The sequence below is a fragment of the Humulus lupulus genome, chromosome 3 (genome assembly GCF_963169125.1).
Source record: "Humulus lupulus chromosome 3, drHumLupu1.1, whole genome shotgun sequence".
NCBI classification, from domain to species: Eukaryota; Viridiplantae; Streptophyta; class Magnoliopsida; order Rosales; family Cannabaceae; genus Humulus; species Humulus lupulus.
This window is the reverse complement of record NC_084795.1, coordinates 244,519,435-244,541,123: the sequence shown is the minus strand read 5'-3', so window position 1 is coordinate 244,541,123 and position 21,689 is coordinate 244,519,435. Positions and strand designations below refer to the sequence as shown.

The following is a 21,689-nucleotide window of genomic DNA, read 5'->3' as shown; positions in this document are numbered from 1 at the left end:
GTGGTCTCAACTTTAGCCTACCAATAAACACACAAGTACACAATTACGCTCTCAGTGAGCCAAATTACCATAATACCCTCACAGCAGAGTATAAAGCCCCATGCATGCATTTATCATCATATAATAATATGACCCACACAACCATACATATAACCATATAGTAACACGGTAAATCAATTATGGCCCTCCCGGCCTCCTAATCAAGGTCCTAAACCTTATTAGGAAATTTGGGTCGTTACAATTTTAGTCTTGTAAGTGTTGGTTTTACAGAAAGAAAGAGAGAACATGAAATGGAATTGGCAGTTTAGAGTAATTTGGTCTAAAATATCTTCAAGTCGCCTTTGTTGGTGGTCAAGAATATCTATAGCGGAATATGTTGCGAAGTAGTCCGCAACTGCAGCAAGTCAAATTGAAACAAACCGCTTTCATAGTTCTATAATCAAACGGATGCGTCCTTCAAGCTTTGATATTGTTCTGTAATAACTTGTGGTAAGATTTCCATGGCTCCTCTCGATCCCTTGGCAACAAAGGTACAGGCTATTCCAACACAAAGACATTGATATTGTTCCAAACATCTGGTACAGCAGGGAGGAAAGCGATTTTCATGTCCTCTCTAAAACAATGTAATTTTAAAATAACGGTTAATAAACTTTGGTTGAATAAATGATATGGATATGGAGTAGTACACGTTCCCAAATTTCCATACATGCTTACCTTCACGTCAATATATCAAACATACATTGTTATTATATATATATATATATGTCATGTTCTTCTTGAAGTTTCCATTAGCCGTTAATTATGGTTAAGATATAGTTCAAACTTTAAAATTGTTTCTGGCCAAGTCAAACTTTAATATCAATTCAACACAGTCAACATACATACCAGTGTCAATTAACTTTATCATCATCACATATATATATTAACTTTTTTATATAACTTTTCCTTTTCTCTGTCTTAAATATAGAAAGATAAAAGTAACTGCAAGCTAAAGATCAAACTTGTGTTGACAAGTTATTCGGATAATGGCATTGAGAAAAACTCTTTGCCATGCATGACTTTGACTTTTGACTTGGCCACTATATACTTTGGTCTGTCAATCTCTTCTTTCTTTTTGAATACTGATTTTTTCAAATAATTTATATTATAATAATTATAAATTGTTTCTATAGAGACTGCCGGCGGTAATAATAATACAAGTATCATCATCAAATATTAATTTTTTATTGGCCATATTAGACCATTTCAAATTCAGCTCCTCTACGTACCTATTATTTTGTCATATAATAGACCCTTTAATAATTTAATTTATTCCTAACCACCCTATTTAATATATGGACCCCTTCACTCTCTATCCTATATACTACCCATTCCAAATCCAAACAACCAACCTATAAATATGTCTCCTCCAACGTATTACAATACCAAATTTAAACTTAATTAGATTAGAGATTATATACAGGTTCAGGTTGATAATATTACGTGCGGTATTATTATTATCATTATTATTCTTAGGAGAAGATAATGAATGGTCCTAGGCCTTCGAGGTTGACAATAAGCGAGAACTCGACGAAGATGATCACGAAGAGGTCACGTGCTCCTCGGCCGCCGCCGGTGGTGGTGTATCTCAACTCACCTAAGATCATTCATGTCCGCCCGGAGGAGTTCATGGGCCTTGTTCAGCAACTCACCGGGAAACAATCCACCGCTGCCGCGGCCTCCTCCTCCTCCGCTTCTTCTTCTTCTTCTTCTACATTTAATAATTTAGAAGTAGTGGCCTCCTCGAGATCATCAATACTGTCTTCTTCTTGTAACTTGGATGGATGTTAATATTATTCTGGTGATGTTGCTACTAATTATGTATGTTTAGTGCCAGAAATATATATACGGGTTCACTTTTAATAGTGATTGGGTTTTTTTTCATGGATGTGTTGTTAATTAATAGTCATTGGATTAAGATCTAATGGTCCATATTTAAAAATGTTAATTAATGTTATTTTGACTTTTTCAAACTTAGTAATAGGCTACCTGCTGACATGGCGATCACATTTTAATTTAATTAAATAATTAAAAAAATCATTATTTAAGATTCATTCTAAGATTCCATGTCTCAATTCCTTCTTCATTCTTTGTTCATTCTATGTTCTTTCCAAATTCATTCATTATGCATTAATGACTCCTATCTTCCCAACTACAATTAGTTGGCTAATTAATGATGCATATTGCAAAATTTATATTTATTATATATATTTTTATACAAAATTTACTCATCTTAAAAAACTTGTTTATTGAAGAAGCTCCAATTTTTTAAAGTGTTTTTAATTAAGATTTCTAAGTCATTTTCGAAAATCACTAGTAGATTTTCTATTTTTTTTTTCAAAAAAAATCCAACTTTTATTTTGTTATGTAGGATTTGAAATTCACATAGATGAGTAAATCCTATTTCTCTTGAAAAACTTGTTTAGTGAAAACTCACAAGAATTTTTTTTTGAAAGTGTTTGATGAAAAAACTCTAGATTTTTCATAATGTTTATTATAAGATTTTCAATCGTTTTTGTGCTTCCTTTATTTTTACAAAAAAATTATCATCTATTTCTCCAATTTCATATTTTGAAATTCACTGGTAGAGCTTTGTTTTAAAAAAAATTCAACTTAGTTTTATTTGTCATGTAGGATTTGAAATTCAAAAAAATGACTAAATCTTATTTCTCTTGAAAACTTGTTTAATAAAATCTCACAAGAACAATTTATTTTTAAAATGTTTGATGAAAAAGCTCTAGATTTTTCATAGTGTTTCTTGCAAGATTTTCAATCATTTTTGTGTTTTCTTTATTTTTACAAACAATTTATCATCTATTTCTCCAATTTCATATTTCGAAATTCACTACTAGATCTTTTTTTTTTAAAAAAAATCCAACTTAGTTTTATTTGTCATGTAGGATTTGAAATTCAAAAAGAAGACTAAATCTTTTTTCAATTTTTTTTAAAGTGTTTGATGAAAAAGCTCTAGATTTTTCATGGTGTTTCTTGTAAGACTTTCAATCATTTTTGTACATTTTTTATTTTACAAACAAATTATCATCTATTTCTCCAATTTCATATTTCGAAATTCACTACTAGAACTTTTTTTTTCTTTTAAAAAAGATTCAAACTTATTTTTATTTGTTATGTAGGATTTGAAATTAAAAAATATGAGAATCTTATTTCTCTTGAAAAACTTGTTTAGTAAAATCCCACAAGAACAATTTCGCAAGTGTTTGATGAAAAACCTCAAGATATTTTAATGTGTTTCATTTAAGATTCTCAATTATTATTTTTTCTTTATACTTACAAACAAATTATCATATTTTTCTCCTATTTTAAAATTCGAAATTGAATGGTACGTTTTATTTTATTTTGTTCTTAGGATACTATACTTGAGTGAAAAAAAAAATTCTATTGTAGTTCGACTCTAATGAAGAAAGATGTCGCATAGCTTCGTGGATTGCATGGTCAAATTTCAACAAGAATAGAGCAAAATTATTGAAAGATGTTCAAGAGTTCATTTCAAGCATAGGAATATAGTACTAGAGACATGGATCTTTACTTCATGTTATAAAGTGGCTTTTGTTATTCTCAATCATGTTGTGTAAAAGAAAGAATTTTTTATTATTATTTATCATTTTTGAGAAATTAGAAGATGATCAATATTTGGGAGATGTTGAATAGTTTACTTCTAAATTACTTATTTATTAACAATATTAAAAACATAATTTAAATTTTATCATTTTCACAATAAGTGTTAATGTTTATTGGAAGTTTAAAATGTTAGTTGTTGACATTAATATCATATTTAAAAAATAAAAATAAAAATTACATATGTTAATTTTGAATTTAATGATTAATATATCAACCAATCAGAATTAGAGCATGATGTTAGAGATTGGAATGGATTTATGGAGACATACATTTAATATAATTAATTGTCATGATCTTAGTTGTACACATTTTTTTATGAGAAATAATTAATAACTCAACCAATCATAACTATAGCATGATGTTAAGGAATTGGAATAGATTTATGGAAACAGGCATTTAATGAAATTAGTTGGAATGATCTTAATTATACACGTTTTTTATGAGAAATGATTAATAACTCAACCAATCAGAATTAAAGCATGATGTTAGGGTATTGGAATAGATTTATGAATACATATATTTAATGAAATTAGTTGACATTTTTTAAATTAATTGCACACATTTTTTAAGATAAATTTTATTTATATATATATTTACACAAACTAACTCAACCAAACTTTTTTTCTATTAAAAAAGTTAAATATATTTCGAAATTTGTTTGAAAATTAAATTAAAAATTGGTAATTAAATATCAATGCATACTAACTCAATGCTTGAAACCCTAATTATGCAAATTAATTGAACTTTCCCAATTCTCAAAACTATATTTAATTTTTTTTTTTTTAAAAACAATTATTCTTTGTAGCTGAAATTAGGGTTTAAAAAAACAATTTAAAAAATTTTAATTTAATGCTAGAGTTGGTTAGAATCTTTGAATATGAAAATGTGCATTTAATATTTAAGATGTAGAGTCCCAGAATGTTTACTTAGTTAGCTAGCTAGTAGTAGTTGTAGTATTTTAAATTTCGTGTATTTTGGTTCAAACCGGACTTAGTTGGAAACTCCTAGCAATAGTTATGGATTTTATAAGTTTAACCTATAGTTTAAGAATATTAATCATAACATAATGTTTTATTAATATTGCTGGTTATAAATATGATCATTATTATAACCTAAGGTTTAGATAAAGTCAATAGGATTATGACACTTGTCATAAGTATGATTATTAAGGAATTATTATTTTAATGATAAAATAAGGGAATATAAGACTTAGTCTTCACCAGAAACTGTTAGGGTCGTAGTTTGACTCAGTCAAAATAGTTATCCAACCTTAATTATGTTGAAAAGGTGCAATTACATATTTAAAATAATCACGTATGTCGATATATCGCAGCATTAGAGCCGATATATCGCCTGATGCTGAATACGGAAAACACGTTGACGTTGCACGATCGTACGAACGGAGACTCGGGATTAGGGCCCAACCGATATATCGCCACATAGGGGCGATATATCTCCCTTTTTTTTTGTTTAATTTTTAAAAACCACCTTTGACTCCTTATACCTACCTCTGTTAGTTTTGACCGAGTCTTCAGCCTCTGGTTGATGAAAATTCAATTATCTTCAATTAAATTTATTATTTTTATTCAAATCAAAATAAGGTTAGTTTCACTCCTTACCTCTATAAATAGGACCTAGTACCCAGCCCTTTCACTTACTCTTCAGCTGTGATCAGACTTCAAGGTGCTAGTGAGACCATAAGAGTGATACACTTAGGTTGGGAAAGAAAAAAAGCTTTACCATTCTTAAGCTTTATCAAACACTTGGGATGTGAGGATTAGAGTATTTCGGTATTGGAGTTAGGCCAATCCATAAGGTCAACAAAGGTACCATTATTCTTAAGTTCAATTCTGTTTGATTCCTTAGTTTCTTTAGTTTTCATTCAAGTTCTAACTTTTGTTATGGTTTGTGGTTAGGATTTTAAGTTCTTTGAACTTAAGGTGTCTTTTTGGTAAGTTTTCTCTTGGTGGTTTAGTTCTATTCTTTTCATCTCTTTCCTTTTAAGAAATATTCACTATTCTATTGCTGGTTTTAGGAGTGTTCCACATCCCGCATTTGTTCTCATATCCCGGTTGGTAAGGAAAATAGCCTAGAACTTGTATGTTTGTATAATATGTTATGCTTTTATGTTATGTTATGTTATGTATAATATGTTATGATAAGTTTATGTTTCAATATGTTATGATATGATTTACCCTACCTCAAATATTAGACAGGGGACCTAGATGGGTTATCATACACTACATGTGATCTAACCTACCTCAAATATTAGACAGGGGACGTAGATGGTTTATCACATGTTATAATGACCATTATTAGTATAGTCTTATATGGTGTACATTTTTATAGTCATATGTTTATAGTATATGTATGATATGTTTTTAGTATATGTATGATATGTTTATATTATATGTTAATGATATAATTTTATGTATATGTTTTATGATGTTAGTAGATTTTCCTTGATGGGCATTAGGCTCACTCCTTTTCTTTTAGTGTGATGCAGGAAAATAAATCCAAAGGCAGAAGGATTCGTGGAAGCTTGGTGTGTGTATGGAGGTGAATGGAGTGGATGGGCTGTGTGTCGATTCGAGGACAACGTTTTTTGTTTTAGTCTCTTTAAATTACGTTTTTATGTCTTTTTCCGCATTTAGCTTTGTAAACAATCTTATTTAAAGTTATGTTTTATTTTAAAACAATGAGCTCATTTATGTATTACAAATATTATTTCTTTAAAGTTTTCAATAAAGTTATGAATTTTCTTATGTATGTTCTTTTCAAAGTTATAGTTATGTCTAGTAGGTTTAATGACATAAGTCTCATAGATAGTTGGGTCGTTACATAAGATATATTCAATATTTAAATTTTCAAAATAATTATTACTATAAACCATAATTATGCAAATTAATTGAACTTTCTCAATTCTCAATACTATATTTATTTTATGTTTTAAAAAATAATTATTCTCTCTAATAAATATAGTAGTCGAAATATGTTTAATAAATTTTTATATAATGTTAGGATATAGATAGTTGGTTAGAGTCTTTGAATATGAAAATGTGCATTTAATATTTAAGATATATTCAATATTTAATTTTTCAAAATAATAATAAATGTAAACCATAATTATAAAAATTAATTGAACTTTCCCAATTCTCAATACTATATTTAGTTTTTTTTTAAGTTATTCTCTCTAATAAATGTAGTAGCCGAAATATAGGTTTAAAAAAATTAATTTAATAATTTTTTATTTAATGCTAGGATATAGATAGTTGGTTAGAGTATTTGAATATGAAAATGTGCATTTTATATTTAAGATATATTCAATATTTAATTGTTCAAAATAATAATTAGTGTAAACCCTAATTATGCAAATTAATTGAACTTTCCCAATTCTCAATACTATATTTTTATATTTAAATTGATTATATTAATATTAGAATGAAGAAAGACATTAAACACACATGAGATGAAAAGTCATCAAAATAATTGACTAGTAAGTTTATACTTACAAATTTTGAAATTATAATAACATTTAATATAATTTCGAAATTTTGAAAATATGTCTAGGTTCTATGAACATTTTCCTTATAATTAAATACACATGACATGAAGAGTCACCAGAATGTTTAACCAATAGAACTTCACTTAAAAAAATGAAATTATAATAGCATTTAATATTAATAGTGGGGTGATTGAAAATTTGAAACTATTATATTATATTTAAATATGATAATACGAGTTACACAATATCATTTATTAATTAATTTCGAAATTCATACAAAAAATGAGAGAATTAAATAAATTAATTATTGTATGATAATATAATTGTTATAAATTTTTTAAATGTATGTGTTTTTATGGGAAGTTGAAAAGTTGTAATTTTAAGAAATTTCTATAATTTCTTTAATATAAATTTCGAAATATATGTGTTCTTCTTTGAACATTTTCTTTTTAATTATTCATGCAGTGTAATAAATGTATTGAATCGTATTGGAAAATTATGATTGAATTTTTGGTGAAAAAATAGGTAATTTCAAAAATATGTGTAGGTTCAATGAACCTTTGCTTTTTAATTAAACACACATGACATGAATAGTCACCAGAATGTTTAACCAATAGAATTAATCTTAAATTTTTTGAAATTATAATAGCATTTAATATCATTAATGCGGTGGTTAAAAATATTAAATATTGTATTATATTTAAATATGATAGTAGGATTTCGATAATAACAACTAATAATTAATAAAAAATGAGAGAATTAAGGAAATTAATATGAGAAGTTGAACAATTTACATCCATAATAATTATTTTTTATGTAAAAAATTATGAATTTCGAAATATTATTGGATTTATTTTATTTTTTGCATTAAAATAGGGTTTTTCAAAAATACGTATAGGTTCTATGAACCTTTGCCTTTTAAATTGAACATGTCATTTAATAAGTGTACATAAAGTTGTGTTGGTAGAATAAATGTGGATTAATTCATTTATGAAAATATATAACTATTATATTTATTTTTATTGTTTTATTGGGAAGATGAATATGTCACTTTCAAATGAAAATTTGTATTTCTAATGAAACATGCAATGCTTTGTTCTATGAATATTGAAATTCAAATGATCCCACATTTTCAAAATTAAATTTTAAAATTGTAAATAATAAATCGAATTATTAGTATATAATATGATTTTATACATGGCGAAATTTGTGTAATAAATATAAAAATGATTTTTTTTAAACTATCTCAAATCTACATATTGGACAAAATTTACTAGTTTGTAGCCATTGAACAATTCATTTCTTATGATATGTGTGTGTGCAAGGTAACTTCGTAGCTTCCAAACCAACATGAACATTCTCAAAGCAAACATAACATACAATTTGAACATCTTTATTCAAAACTTTCTCTAATCTTTCAATGGTTTGCTAGCTTGCTGCCACGAAATTAATAGTCATATTATCCATGTAATCTTCACTATCAACGTTAGCATCAATGTTAGAATCGTGTTGTGGAGGAAGATCATAAATAAAAACATGAACATCCACTTTTACACAAAAATTAAAATCCTCTTTGTTCCACATCTTTCGAGCGTAATCAATAATTTTATCAGAAAGAAAAAATATAGAAGGATGGAGATGGGTCTCACCTAGCAGCTCGTCAATGATAACTTTGGCATGATTATTGTCATTGGCCATCAACGTTTGTTGTGAAATAAATACAATATTATCACAACAAATAGAGTCTTCCATGCTGTTGTCGACCATCCAATTTGGAAAACTTGGTTCCCTACTAGTCAGTGGATGGCGTGAAATTTTTGCAAAAATGTGAATGATAAAGAAAGAATCGAAACCTTCACCTAGTTTGATGGTGTTATTAGTATCACCTGTTACTATTTGGTAGTATGTATCACCTAGAATTTCAGAAGGAGTCATAATTGTAGGCTAGAATGGTTACTTTTTCATTATAACTATAAGCAAAAGATGAGATGTGTAGAGAATATAAGAGGAGGAGATCTATAAAATATATAGAAAAAACTTGTGTGTTAAAATAAAATAGAGAGAATAAAACATTAAAATTTATATTTTTTTTAATAAAAATTATAGGTACAATTAATAACAGTGGTTGAAATATGTTACATGATAAAAACATAGGGAAGATAAATAGTGATCACTTGGTGACATGGATAAGTTACCATCATAATTTCTATTAATATGATTATTTAATTTAGAATATTATTTTTTAGATTTTAAATAAGCGGCAATTAAATTATAAATTAAATTTTGTTTATTAATAAATTTTAAGTTAATATTATATTTTGGTTGTTTTATTAAATTCTTAAAAGTTATTTGGTTCTTAATAAAAATTAATTAAATTGTTAAATATCTCTTAATCATAAAATTAGAAAGTTTTACCTTATCAAATTTGTACTTAATTTCAATTTTTTAAATTCATTAAATTAAAAAATTGTGGTAATTGTATTAAATTGCATAAATTATTATTGTTATTTTTTTATTTTTTAAAAATAATAAGGCCAAACGTAATGTTCATGCATACAAAATTTAAGTTTTCGTTGAGGGTGATTAATCTATTGTTAGTTTCATTTTTTAGGGTAATCTTGGATTGAAATTTTTAGATTCATGTAATGTACATTAAAATTTTATTTGGCAATTTAAAAAAAAAAAAAAATGAGTAAAACTATTTCTTTTAAGAACAAAATTCTAAGTTATGTTAAAAAAAAGATATATATTTACCCAACAAGATATACCTAGAGTTACACTTGATATACATGTTGCTTTAGAATGTGATCTGATCCTGATATGATATTACTAAAAAATATCGAACCAAGTAGACCTAACTATGACATAATGAATTGTTCCAATGTACCACAGTCACCGTGATAACAATTACTACCGCTAGAGTCTCAAATAGTTATCCTATAGAGTAAGATAGAGTTATGACTTTAGAAGGTGATCCAAATCGATCTTATATTACTAAGTATCGCAGAGTCTTGGATAGTTCTCCTATAGGTTTTTAGTTGAGACAATAGAGACTTTAGAAGAGGATCTAATCTCGAACTAATATTACTAGATAGCGTTGCACCAAGCATAGCTCATTATGACATAATGAACCATTCCAACGTATCCTAGTCAACCAATACTACCGTTAGAGTCTCAGATAGTTGTTGTAATGCCCCAAATTTCCTAATGAGGTTTAGGACCTTGATTAGGAGGCCGGGAGGGCCATAATTGATTTATTATGTTATTAAATGATTATATGCATGTTTATGTTAATTATATTATTATATGATGAAAAATGCATGCATATGGGTCCACATTTTATTATAAGGGCATTTTGGTAATTTGGCCTGTTGAGGGCGTGATTGTGTATTTTCATGCATGTGGGTGAATTATAAATAATACCACATTGTATGTGGATTTGTTCAAGCCATTCGGCATGAGACGATCATGGAATGCAAGTTATCGGTCTAGTCATAACAGGGTTAGTTTCGAGGCTCGAGGTGAGTCTCGGGGTAATTTTGTGATTAGAACGTTGCCGGGAATTAAAGGGTAACGGAATATGAATTATTAGCATTTGAGAATATTGAGAATAACGGGAATTGGAGGGTGTTAATTATAATTAACGAGATAGGCGAGAAAGGACGGTTTTACCCTTGGAAGCCTTTAGAGGGATTTGATTGACCTAGGGGCAATATGGTCATTTGGCAAAGGATATATATCATTTAAAGGCTGTAGAAAGTATGAGAAAAAACTGAGCATAACTCATCTCTGTCCCGTACCTATTCTTCTCTTCTCCTTCCTCTTCTTCCTTTGTTTTTTTTTTAAACTCCCTTTGAGGATCCAAGCTAGGAAATCAAGGTTTGGGGCTTAGGACCTTGGTTCATCCATTGAAGAGGATCTAAACAAGCTTGAGGTAAGAAATTCAGCCATGAAATTCTTGTTATACCCTGTTTTTCTAATAAGTTTTCAGTTGAGAATTTGAGATGATAAGTAGAGAATCAATGCAAGATTTTGAGAAAGTTTTCTTGGGTTTTGATGAGGTTGTGGTGTGAGTGAAGTTTTGGGGTTAAAATATTGGTTTGGATGATGTTTGGGATTGATTTGGGAGCTTAGTTTTCAGGGGAAGTCGTAGGGGAGAAAACCAGGGACATTCTGGTCTGCAGATGGCGCCGCAGCGCTAGGCAGGGCAAAGAGCTGGGTCTCTCTGACTTGAAATAGCACCTCAGCACCACCTAATAGCGCCTCAGCGCCAGTCCATTTTCCAGCAAGCCTATTTTAGGGCTCAGGATGACTTTTAAGGCTCGGGGATGGGTTCCTTTACCCCGTTTGGGTAGATTGGGAGTCCCGAGAGTGCGGGATTGATCCCAGGAGTGTGGTTTTAGATTGTGAACAATTTATTGATTTACTTTATTAATGGATTCCAATTGGTTATAACTAGGTGACCGCTAAGGAACTAAAAGGTCGATCGTTCTCAAGGGTCGTTCTTATATTATTTCTCGCTCAAACCAGAGGTAAGAAAACTGCACCCTGTGTATATGACATGCATGGTTATTCTTGATGCATGTTGGATGTTTAAATGTGATGCATGATGCACGAGAAACATGTGATTGGGGCATGCCATGAATATTGAATATGAGATTGTTCAGAGCTTGAGCCTCTGTGTTTATGCATGATCCTAATTGTGCTAGAAATTGTTAAGTAAGCATGTTGAATGCCCTGTGTTCAGATATTTGACATATGATATATGCCTTGTAGCATTGCTTACTTGTGTGTGGCACTGACTAACTAGTCAGGATCGGCATTGGTCGCGTTTTACTGACCTAAAAGTCAGAAATGGCATAAGTGTCATGAACGCAGAGCCGATAAAAGATTAGATCTAATCGATATCAGCGTTAAATGACTCAATGAGCATTAATGCTGGACCAACCCGAAGGTCGATGAAATTATAAGCGCTTGACTAGCCAAAGGTTAGTTACTCAGAGCTAGGGCCAAAGGCCTAGGTGACTGTTTTGTCACATGGCAAAGGGAGCGGAATCCCATGTTAGTGACTTGATAATTAGTCACTCGTTTAAAGGTACAGACCCCCTGTTAGTAACATGATGATTAGTCACTCGTTTAAAGGTACAGACCCCCTGTTAGTGACTTTTTGATCAGTCACTCGTTCATTGTTTGAACTTATTTGCCTGCTTGAATAGGGTTGTATTTGCTAGGCATGCGCCTTATGATTTGATGATATGTTATTACTGTTCATGAGCATATTGAGTTTTCTTGCTGGGCTTCGGCTCATGGGTGCTATGTGGTGCAGGTAAAGGCAAAAGAAAGCTGGACCATCCTTGAGTTGGAAAGCTTAGGTGGCGATGTGTACATATGCAGCTGCTCGACCGCCACAGTCGAGGGTTGAAAGAGGAACTAGGGTTAAACCCTGTTTTGCCGCTTAGATCGGCTAGTTGTAAATATTTTCTTGTAATAGACCTTTAAATTATATTTTTGGGATCCCAATGTATACAATAAACGTTCTAATGAAATGTTATATCTTAACCAAAAATTTTAATCCCTAAACCGCTAATCATACTTAGTTACACGACTATGGCTAAATGACTCGATTAGCGAGTTTAACACTGTTTATAAGGCACATCGTAACGGTCCCTGGAGTTTAGGGCGTTACAGTTGTCCTACAGAATAAGACACAGTAATTAATTTAGAATTGGATTCGATCCCAAAAAAATATTACTAGATAACATTGCACTAAGCAGACCTAATTATGACCAAGAGAACTATTCCAACGTACCCTAGTCATCGTGATAACCAATACTATGGGTAGAGTCTCAAATAGTTATCCTATAGAGTAAGAGAGAGTTGTGATTTTAGAAGGTGATCCAATCCCGATCTTATATTTCTAAAGATCTTAATTACTAAATAACATTGCACCAAGCATACCTAATTATGACATCAGGAAAAGTTCATGTCCCTAGTAACTTAGAGCACCAATAGTATCGCAAAGTCTCGGATAACATTGCACTAAGCAGACCTAATTATTACATGATGAACCGTTACAACGCACACTAGTGTAGTGCACCAAATTTTTTTTTTTTTAGTTTATTAAAATTTTTGTGTTTTATTTTATTTAAGTGTTAAGTGTGATAAATTGTTTTATTTAAAGTTTGTTTATTTATTAGTTGTTGTCTGTTTTATTTTATTGTTTGTTATTTTATTTAATTGTTAGAATTGTTTGTAGAATATTTTTGTGAAATTACTTGTTAAATGATATATATTTATTTTTATTTTAAAATATGATTATGTGAGATTTGGTTGAATGCACTAAGGTGCATGGTAGGTAGTGATGCACTCTAGTGATTGAGTATGTGCATGTGCATGGTTGCATGGTGTGCATGCAATAGTTTTCTACACATTAATTTCCTTTTATTGGTTTATTTATTTTTATTTAATTAAGGGATTTAAAAAAAAAAAAAAAGAAAGGGAAATAAAGAGGCTTGTGTTCACATAAGAAAAACATTGGGAAACAAATGGTGAGAAATGATAGAGTTGTCATTTTTTTGAATTCCCGTAACCTTAGACCCAGCCTCAGTAAAATTGGTATAAAATGGGCTGTTGATATCCAATTTAGACACAACTTATACCGTTAGAAAGCTAATAAAATTATCTACATTTTCTGTGAATATCATTTTTTCTAAAACGTAACAGAAACGGGTCAAAACCCAGTCCCAAGTCTCAGCACCCTAGAGTTACGAGAATAGCATTATTTCCTTTATTAGCCATGGACAGCCAAGGAAGACAATAGAGAAATTAGTGTGCTGTCAATGATAAAATGGATTGACTGGCTGAGTATAATTTTTAATTGAATTATATTTTGATTTAGGGAAAATAAAGGAAAATGATAATTACATTTTCCTTAGCTAGGTTTTGAAGATTGAGGCATTTAAATAGAAAATAAGAAAGAGGTTGAAGGCTCATTTGGGATGGAGGGCTGCCAAATTATAGAGAGAAGAGAGAGAGAGAGAGAGAGAGAGAGAGAGGGCGTGACCTAGAGAGAGAAGAAGAAGAAGAAAGGAAGAAGAAGAAAAAGGGTTCAAGCTAGGGTAAGGTTTTTGGTTGTTTTCCTTATGATTAATCTAGTATTTTGATCGGGTTGTCTCTAACCTTGTTCATCTTCTTCTCCATCTTGATTATTCAAAATATACAACCCCTAGTGTTTGAGCAAGGAGGTTATTGGATTCTTGATTGGATTGGATTCTTGATTTTCTATCAAGTAGAGGTATTGAAATCCCTCCCTAAATTTTGTGATTTTTGGTTTTGATGGATAGATTATTAGAGGGATTATGGTTAAAGGGGATTTATGTTTTGGGTAGGAAAAAAATGGGTACTTTGTGTTTTTGATATCTTAATGATAATAAGTTGTTTGATTTGCATGAAGGGTATTATGGTTTGATGTATAAAAGGGTTTTGATGTTGATTTTCTATGTACAATGATTAGTGGTAATTATGAATGCAAATATGGGGTTTCGGCCTAGGCATACCTAAGGATCATCTTGATATTTTGTTTGATGTTGTATGATTTTCAATATATTAGATCCATGTTTTAGGACCTATGTAATTTGGGTAAAATGATAATTGGAAATCTTGCTATTTGGATCCATGAAATTTTGATAGGATGCATGTGATATTGTGAATGAATAAATTTTAAGATGCATGAAAATAATGATAGAAACATGTTAGGTTAATATAAAGGCATATGTGAATATGGTGTTTATGAATTAATGTATGTTATTGTTATTGTTAGTGTTTTGTTGGATTTCATGTGTAGATTCAATGGAATAGAAAAAAAAAATGGAATTTTATAAGATTGCATGTGAATATGTTAGTAATATTCTTAGAATTATGTATATAATAAGAGTATGATGAGATTTTGGACATGTATGATTTTATGTGAAATTTTTGGGATAAAAGATGAATTTCATGAGAAATTAAGCTTGCTGATTTTTGTAAGTAATTGGGTAAAAGTTTGATAAAAAAAAAAAGATTTGCATGCATAAGTAATATCCTTGATGTTATGTTAATTTTATGGAATTAAAAAGGGTATTTTAAGTCCCAATAAAATAATATTTTACTTAAATAAATACCTACAGAATTTTTATTGAATTTTTAGAAAAGTAGGAGTTTTTAAATTGAATATAGTGATTTTTAAAGATAAAAATGGTTGCTGGAATTTTTGTAAAAAAAATGTGAAGTGTGTTTCACTAAAATGAATTTGATGAGTTTTTGAAACAAAATTATTATCATAAATTATGGTAATATTAAAAATGGTATTTTAATATGGTATGAATGCATATTTTGATAAGTTATGATTTTTCCTTATTTTGATTGAGAAAAATATTTAGATTCAATTTATTTGTGATTTTTAAATAAATTAAATAGTGGCTGAAAGTTTGGTTTAAATGATTAAAAATGATTATTTAATTGTCACATATGAATTTATGTTACATAAAACTAATTCTTAAATAATTTAAATAAAATATATTTTTCCCACACTTAAAGATATATTTTTCTCACATCATTTATGTAACACAATTAACCAATGTTAAAATTTATTTTTCTAAAGAAACATATTAATCATAGGTATTTTAATTAATTCCAAGTTTTTTGTTACTTCTTTGTAATTTGAGAATAATAAATGAAATTGTCACATATTTTTTTTAAAGCTAAATCAAATTATTTTATAAAATAAAATAATGTTTTGAAAAATTTAATCAACCTAGAAATTTTAAGAAAAATAAAGCATGTTATATGTCTATTAATTTTAAAACGATAAAAGTAAGAAATGTAGAATTATCGTTTTTAAAACGTCTCAATTACGCAATGTTCCCACGTATGCATGTTATATGCAAATCCACTTTTACGTCCAAAATTATGTTTGTTATTCAACTATGTGGTTTTTATAGAAAGATCATGTATGTAAAATAGGTAAAAATGAGCATTATTCTTTTATGGCTTTATATGTAGTTAAGAATATTTGTATGTTGGGTGTAACTCTCACCATGTGTGCATGGCCCATGCACAAATGAGTTGTATGAAATGGCAAATTAGTAATTATATGAAGCTAAGAAATGTCGTTTTGATTATGGTATAGGCTCGTTGAGAAGTTGTGGTTTTACTTAGCTTGGACCTGAGGTAAGGAAGTTAGATAGATTATATGATTTTATGCTATGAATGGTAAGACTGTTGTATGAATGAATTGTTATGAATTATGAATGTCATAATGTGATGATATGTTGAATATGATATGTTTATGGATGTTAGACACATCAAACGAGTTACTATAGATATAAAGACGTAACTCCTAGGGCGAACGCGCCGAGGTTATTCAAGGATCAGAGACTCTTGTTTACCTCATAGGGTGACAAGGACAACTAGCGAGCCATGCTCATCATGTATGTTGTATGAATATGATTAGGGTGACATGGACAACTAGCGGGCCATGCTCATCATGTATGCTGTATGAATGTGATATGATGATATGTTACGATTACGTTATGATATGCTATGATGATATGTTACGATTACGTTATGATATGCATTGATGATATGTTACGATTACGTTATGATGTGCTATGATGATATGTTACGATTACGTTATGATATGCAATGATGATATGTTACGATTACGTTATGATGTGCTATGATGATATATTACGATAATGTTATGATATGCCATGATGTGTTAGATGAACGTTAGTGTTCGTATTTGTTATATCCTTACTTGCTTATTGTTTGTACTTCCTTACTGGGCTTTTAGCTCACCCCCTTACTTTCCCTTCCAGGTAGCAAATAGGATTTCTCTGTGACACGCGTGGTGACGTGAGGAGTTCTATCGTCGTAGGGTGTATGGTGTGGGGTATCCTATGGACGGAATAAACGATCACTTTAGGACACCATTTTAAATATGTTATGTTTTAAGAGACTTTCTAAATTATTAGTGGGACTTAATTATTTAATATTGTTTCTTTTGAACTTTGCATAAAAACTCATATTTTCTTTTTAAACTAATGGGCCCAACTTGCATTGTTTTAAGAAAGTCCTCACTGAGACCTTTATAAAAAGTGGTTTTCTTTATGGACCAACGATATGTGAATGTTTTAATAAGTACTAGTCTAGGGCGTTCTTTACAACTAGTCACCAAGGTGGTTGAAAAGTTAAAACTTTATATTATATTCAAATATGATTATATGAATTCAATAATAATAATTAATGGTAAATCTCGAAATTGATAACAAAAATGAAAGAAATAGTGATATTAATAACTTGAAAATAACATTGAATAAAAAATTAACCCTAAAATTAAGGATCATGATTTTTAAAATTCAAATTTCAAAATGGAGGGAAATAAATTACTTGGTTTGTTTTTCAAAGCTTAATTTACACACAAATTTTGAAATTATGGGGTGACAATAAGAAATTTGAATTTGTTATTATAAAACTGAATAAAAAAATGTGTCAATTAAAGATAATGAGAATATTATAATAGTATTTGATATCATTAATGTGATGATTGTAAATTAAGAAAAATTATATTATATTTAAAAATGACAATAGTAATTGGAAACAAATTAATACTTGAACTGAGCTCTTGTCACTGATATCACCAATTGTAACCCTGAAGACCCCTTTAGTTAACCTATATGAGTCAAATAGTTAGAATAATGACTTTAGTAATTCATTTACTTGGATATAAGGAGATGCATATCTAAGAAATGTCATTTTGATTAGGTAAATTAAAATTTTCAAAAATATATAAATTATTCTTTTGTACGATTATTTCAATCTTAATTATTAAATAACATTGCATCAAGCATAACCAATCATGACATAAGGAAAAGTTTTCACGTCCCTATTCACCTAGAACACAAATAGTATCGCATAGTCTCGGATAGTTGTACAATAGGTTTTTAGTTGATACAATAGAGACTTTAGAAGGGGATATGATCCCGAGCTAATATTACTAGATAGCATTACACTAAGCATAACTAATTATGACATAATGAATCATTCCAACGTACACTAGTCAAACAATACTACCGCAACAGTCTCAGGTAGTTGCCCTAGAGAGTAAGGCATAGTAGTGAATTCAGAAGGGGATCCGATCCCGAAAAAATATTACTAAATAACATTACACTAAGCATACCTAATTATGACCAAGAGAACCGTTCCAACCTACCCTAGTCACCATGATAACCAATACTACCTCTAGAGTCTCAAATAGTTATCCTATAGAGTAATACAGAGTTGTGACTTTAGAAGGTTATCCAATCTCGATCGTATATTACTAAAGATCTTAATTACTAAATAACATTGTACAAAGCATACCTAATCATGACATAAGGAAAAGTTCTCACGTTCCTATTCACCTAGAACAGAAATAGTATCGCAGAGTCTCGGATAGTTGTATAATAGGTTTTCAGTTGATACAATAGAGACTTTAGAAGGGGTTCCAGTCCCGAGCTAATATTACTAGATGACATTGCACTAAGCATACCAAATTATGACATAATGCATTGTTCCAACGTACCTTAGTCAATCAATACTACCGCTAGAGTCTTAGATAATTGTCCTAGAGAGTAAGACATAGTAGTGAATTTAGAAGGGCATCCGATCCCGAAAAAATATTATTAGATAACATTGCACTAAGATATAGTAGTGAATTTAGAATGGGATCTGATCCCGAAAAAGTATTACTAGATAACGTTGCACTAAGCTGACCTAATTAGGACATAACGAATCGTTCCAATGTACCCTAGTAAACCAATACTATCACTAGAGTCTCAGATAGTTGTCCTGCTGAGTAAGATAGAGTAGTGAATTTAGAAGGGCATCTGATCCCAAAAAAATATTACTACATAACATTGCACTAAGAAAACCTAATTATTACATGATGAGTCGTTACAACGCTAACTATTCACCGAGATAACCTATACTACATGTAATAATATACAATGCATTATATTTTTTTCAAACTTGTGCTTACATTTTTCTATTTTTTTTTTCTTTTTCATATTTTAAATAATACATATAAATAATATATATTTTTAAATATTTAAATAAAATTAAATTAAAACAAAAATATATATATAAAAACTTGTTAAAATAAGAGGCTTTTATTTAAAAAAAAAATACATTATTTTTTAAAAATAATGATGAAAATAATATAAAATATTTTTTTTGAAATTAACAAAAAAAAAAGAAATTAAAGAATGTCAATAAAAATATTGAGAAAAAAGTGTTAGAAATAAATATAAAATTAATTTTTTGTTTAATTAATGGGGTGTCTTTATATATTATTGGAGTGAAAATATAATGTCCCTAAAATACAAATATATTTTTTATTTTATTTTGTAACAACAAACAAATTTTAATTTTAAAAGTTTCAATTAAGGGTTTTTTTATTTTTTATTATCAAAATAATTTGCATTATTAATAAAATCAAATCAATACTATAATATGGTTGCTTTATTAAATTCTCGAATTTTTTTTTAGGTTATGATAATAATTAATTAAATTTTTAAATATCTACCAATAATAAAATTATAGAGTTTTACCTTATCAAATTTTTATTTAATTTCAATTTTTTAAATTCATTAAATTAAAAATTGTGGTAGTTTTATTAAATTATTATTGTTATTTTTTATTTACTTTTAAAATGTATTTAATGGGTCAAATTTGTAATTAAAATTATAATGGCTGAAATTAATGGGTGATTTTTATTAAAAATATAATATTAAATTATAAAAATAGGTAGTTGCCGAAATTAATGGATAAATGATTTAAAAAGATAATATTAAATTAAATGTGGCTACATGATTACTGATTACGTTTGGAAAGTAACAACGTATTAATTACTTATTCATTAAATTAAGAAAGTGTGGTTCTTGTATTAAATGACATAGTTTAATATTGTTATTTATTTTTTTGGTTTTTGAATTTTTTTGGTTTTTTGTCAAATGCATTTAATTTTTGAAATTTTTTATTAAAAAATAGGTGGCCGAAATTAATGGGTGTTTTTTATAAAATAAAAATAATATTTAATTAATGTGAATGCATGATTAGTGATTACATTGGAAAGTTACCACGCATTAATTATTTATTCTTTCAATAATATTTTATTATTTATTTTAAAGAAATTCACAATATTTTATTAAGAATGTGAAAGGTTGCATTGTTTCTTCACAACACACACTATAAATATAACACCATATACCCTAAACCGATTGTGCTATTGTTTTATAAAAAAAAATCAAGTTTTACACACATTCAACTACCATGTCTATCAACAACATATCAGATTCAACCTATTCAAATAATGAAGATAACTCTTCACCCTTTCATTCCAAATATGATGAAGTAGATTCTCCATTAAAGAAGATCAAGGTTGAGAAGTTGGACAATGGCGTAAAGTCTCCATTGAAGAATATCAAGACTGACAAGTTTAACGATGATGAGAAAGATGAGAATCCACTTGATGCTCAACTAGAGTACAATCCAAATAGAATATATTTTGATATTATGTTCCAAAAAATTGATGAAAATTTCAGTCGTCTATTGAAGAACTACATGGATGAATTTGTTCGAGAGATGACAAGATGTGCATTTGCGATGCAAACTTTGCACGGGTCAATGGCCAACTGTTTTGATGCAGAGAGGAAAAAGAACGAGGTGTGAGAGAAATATTTGAAGGAGAAGGAAAAGAAGATGACAAAGAAGAATGACAATCTGCAAAATGCTTCAAGTGTTTTTATTTTTATTTTTAAATTTAATGTTTCTACGTGTTTCTTTAGGTCTTACTATAATGTTTTTATTTTTTTTATGGACATTTTCTTATTAGGATTTGTTATGAATAGAAACTTTTATTTATTTTTGGGTCTTTAAATAAAATCTTATTATTATTTATTTATTAATAATGTTATAATTAATAATTTTGTTGGAGTAAAATTGTCCAAACTTTTTAAAAAAAATTAATGCTGAAATTGTATATTATTTTTTGGTTTTCAATTTAAAATTATAGTTTAATTTTAATTAATACTTAACAATTGACCATTAAGCAATCTCTAAATTAATGGACTTTATAAATCATCTAACCAATTATATTAAATGAATATATTTCCTTATTGGGCAACATAGGACTAATGAATAAATATCTAATTTCACAACAACAACAATTTGATTTTCCCAAGAGAATACAATGAGATGCTTCTTTTCAAAAATCAAAATAGTTTTTTAATGCTAGCCAAAATTAATTTTTTTTAATAACACATGCCGAAATTAATGCTTTAAAAACAAAATTTCAATTAATTTTCTATTTTCAAGGTAAAAAATATCAATAGTTATTGGTTATGATGTAATCTTATCAATAAATGCTCATTTATTGATAATAGAAAATTTGAAAAGTTGTATAGTTTTGTAGTTTGGGAAAAAAAAA

The 21,689-nt window shown here is 28.6% G+C and overlaps 1 protein-coding gene across 1 annotated transcript; it reads left to right on the top strand.

The window, feature by feature from the left end:
* Positions 1–1,524: 1,524 nt before the first annotated feature.
* Positions 1,525–1,830, top strand: LOC133825518 (nuclear speckle RNA-binding protein B-like). Its single transcript, XM_062258446.1, has one exon. The coding sequence runs from the start codon at positions 1,525–1,527 to the stop codon at positions 1,828–1,830; it is 306 nt and encodes a 101-aa protein (XP_062114430.1).
* Positions 1,831–21,689: the final 19,859 nt, after the last annotated feature.

Bases quoted from the DNA above. Each gene is read 5' to 3' on its own strand.
- LOC133825518 (XM_062258446.1), top strand. From the start codon at position 1,525: ATGAATGGTCCTAGGCCTTCGAGGTTGACAATAAGCGAGAACTCGACG.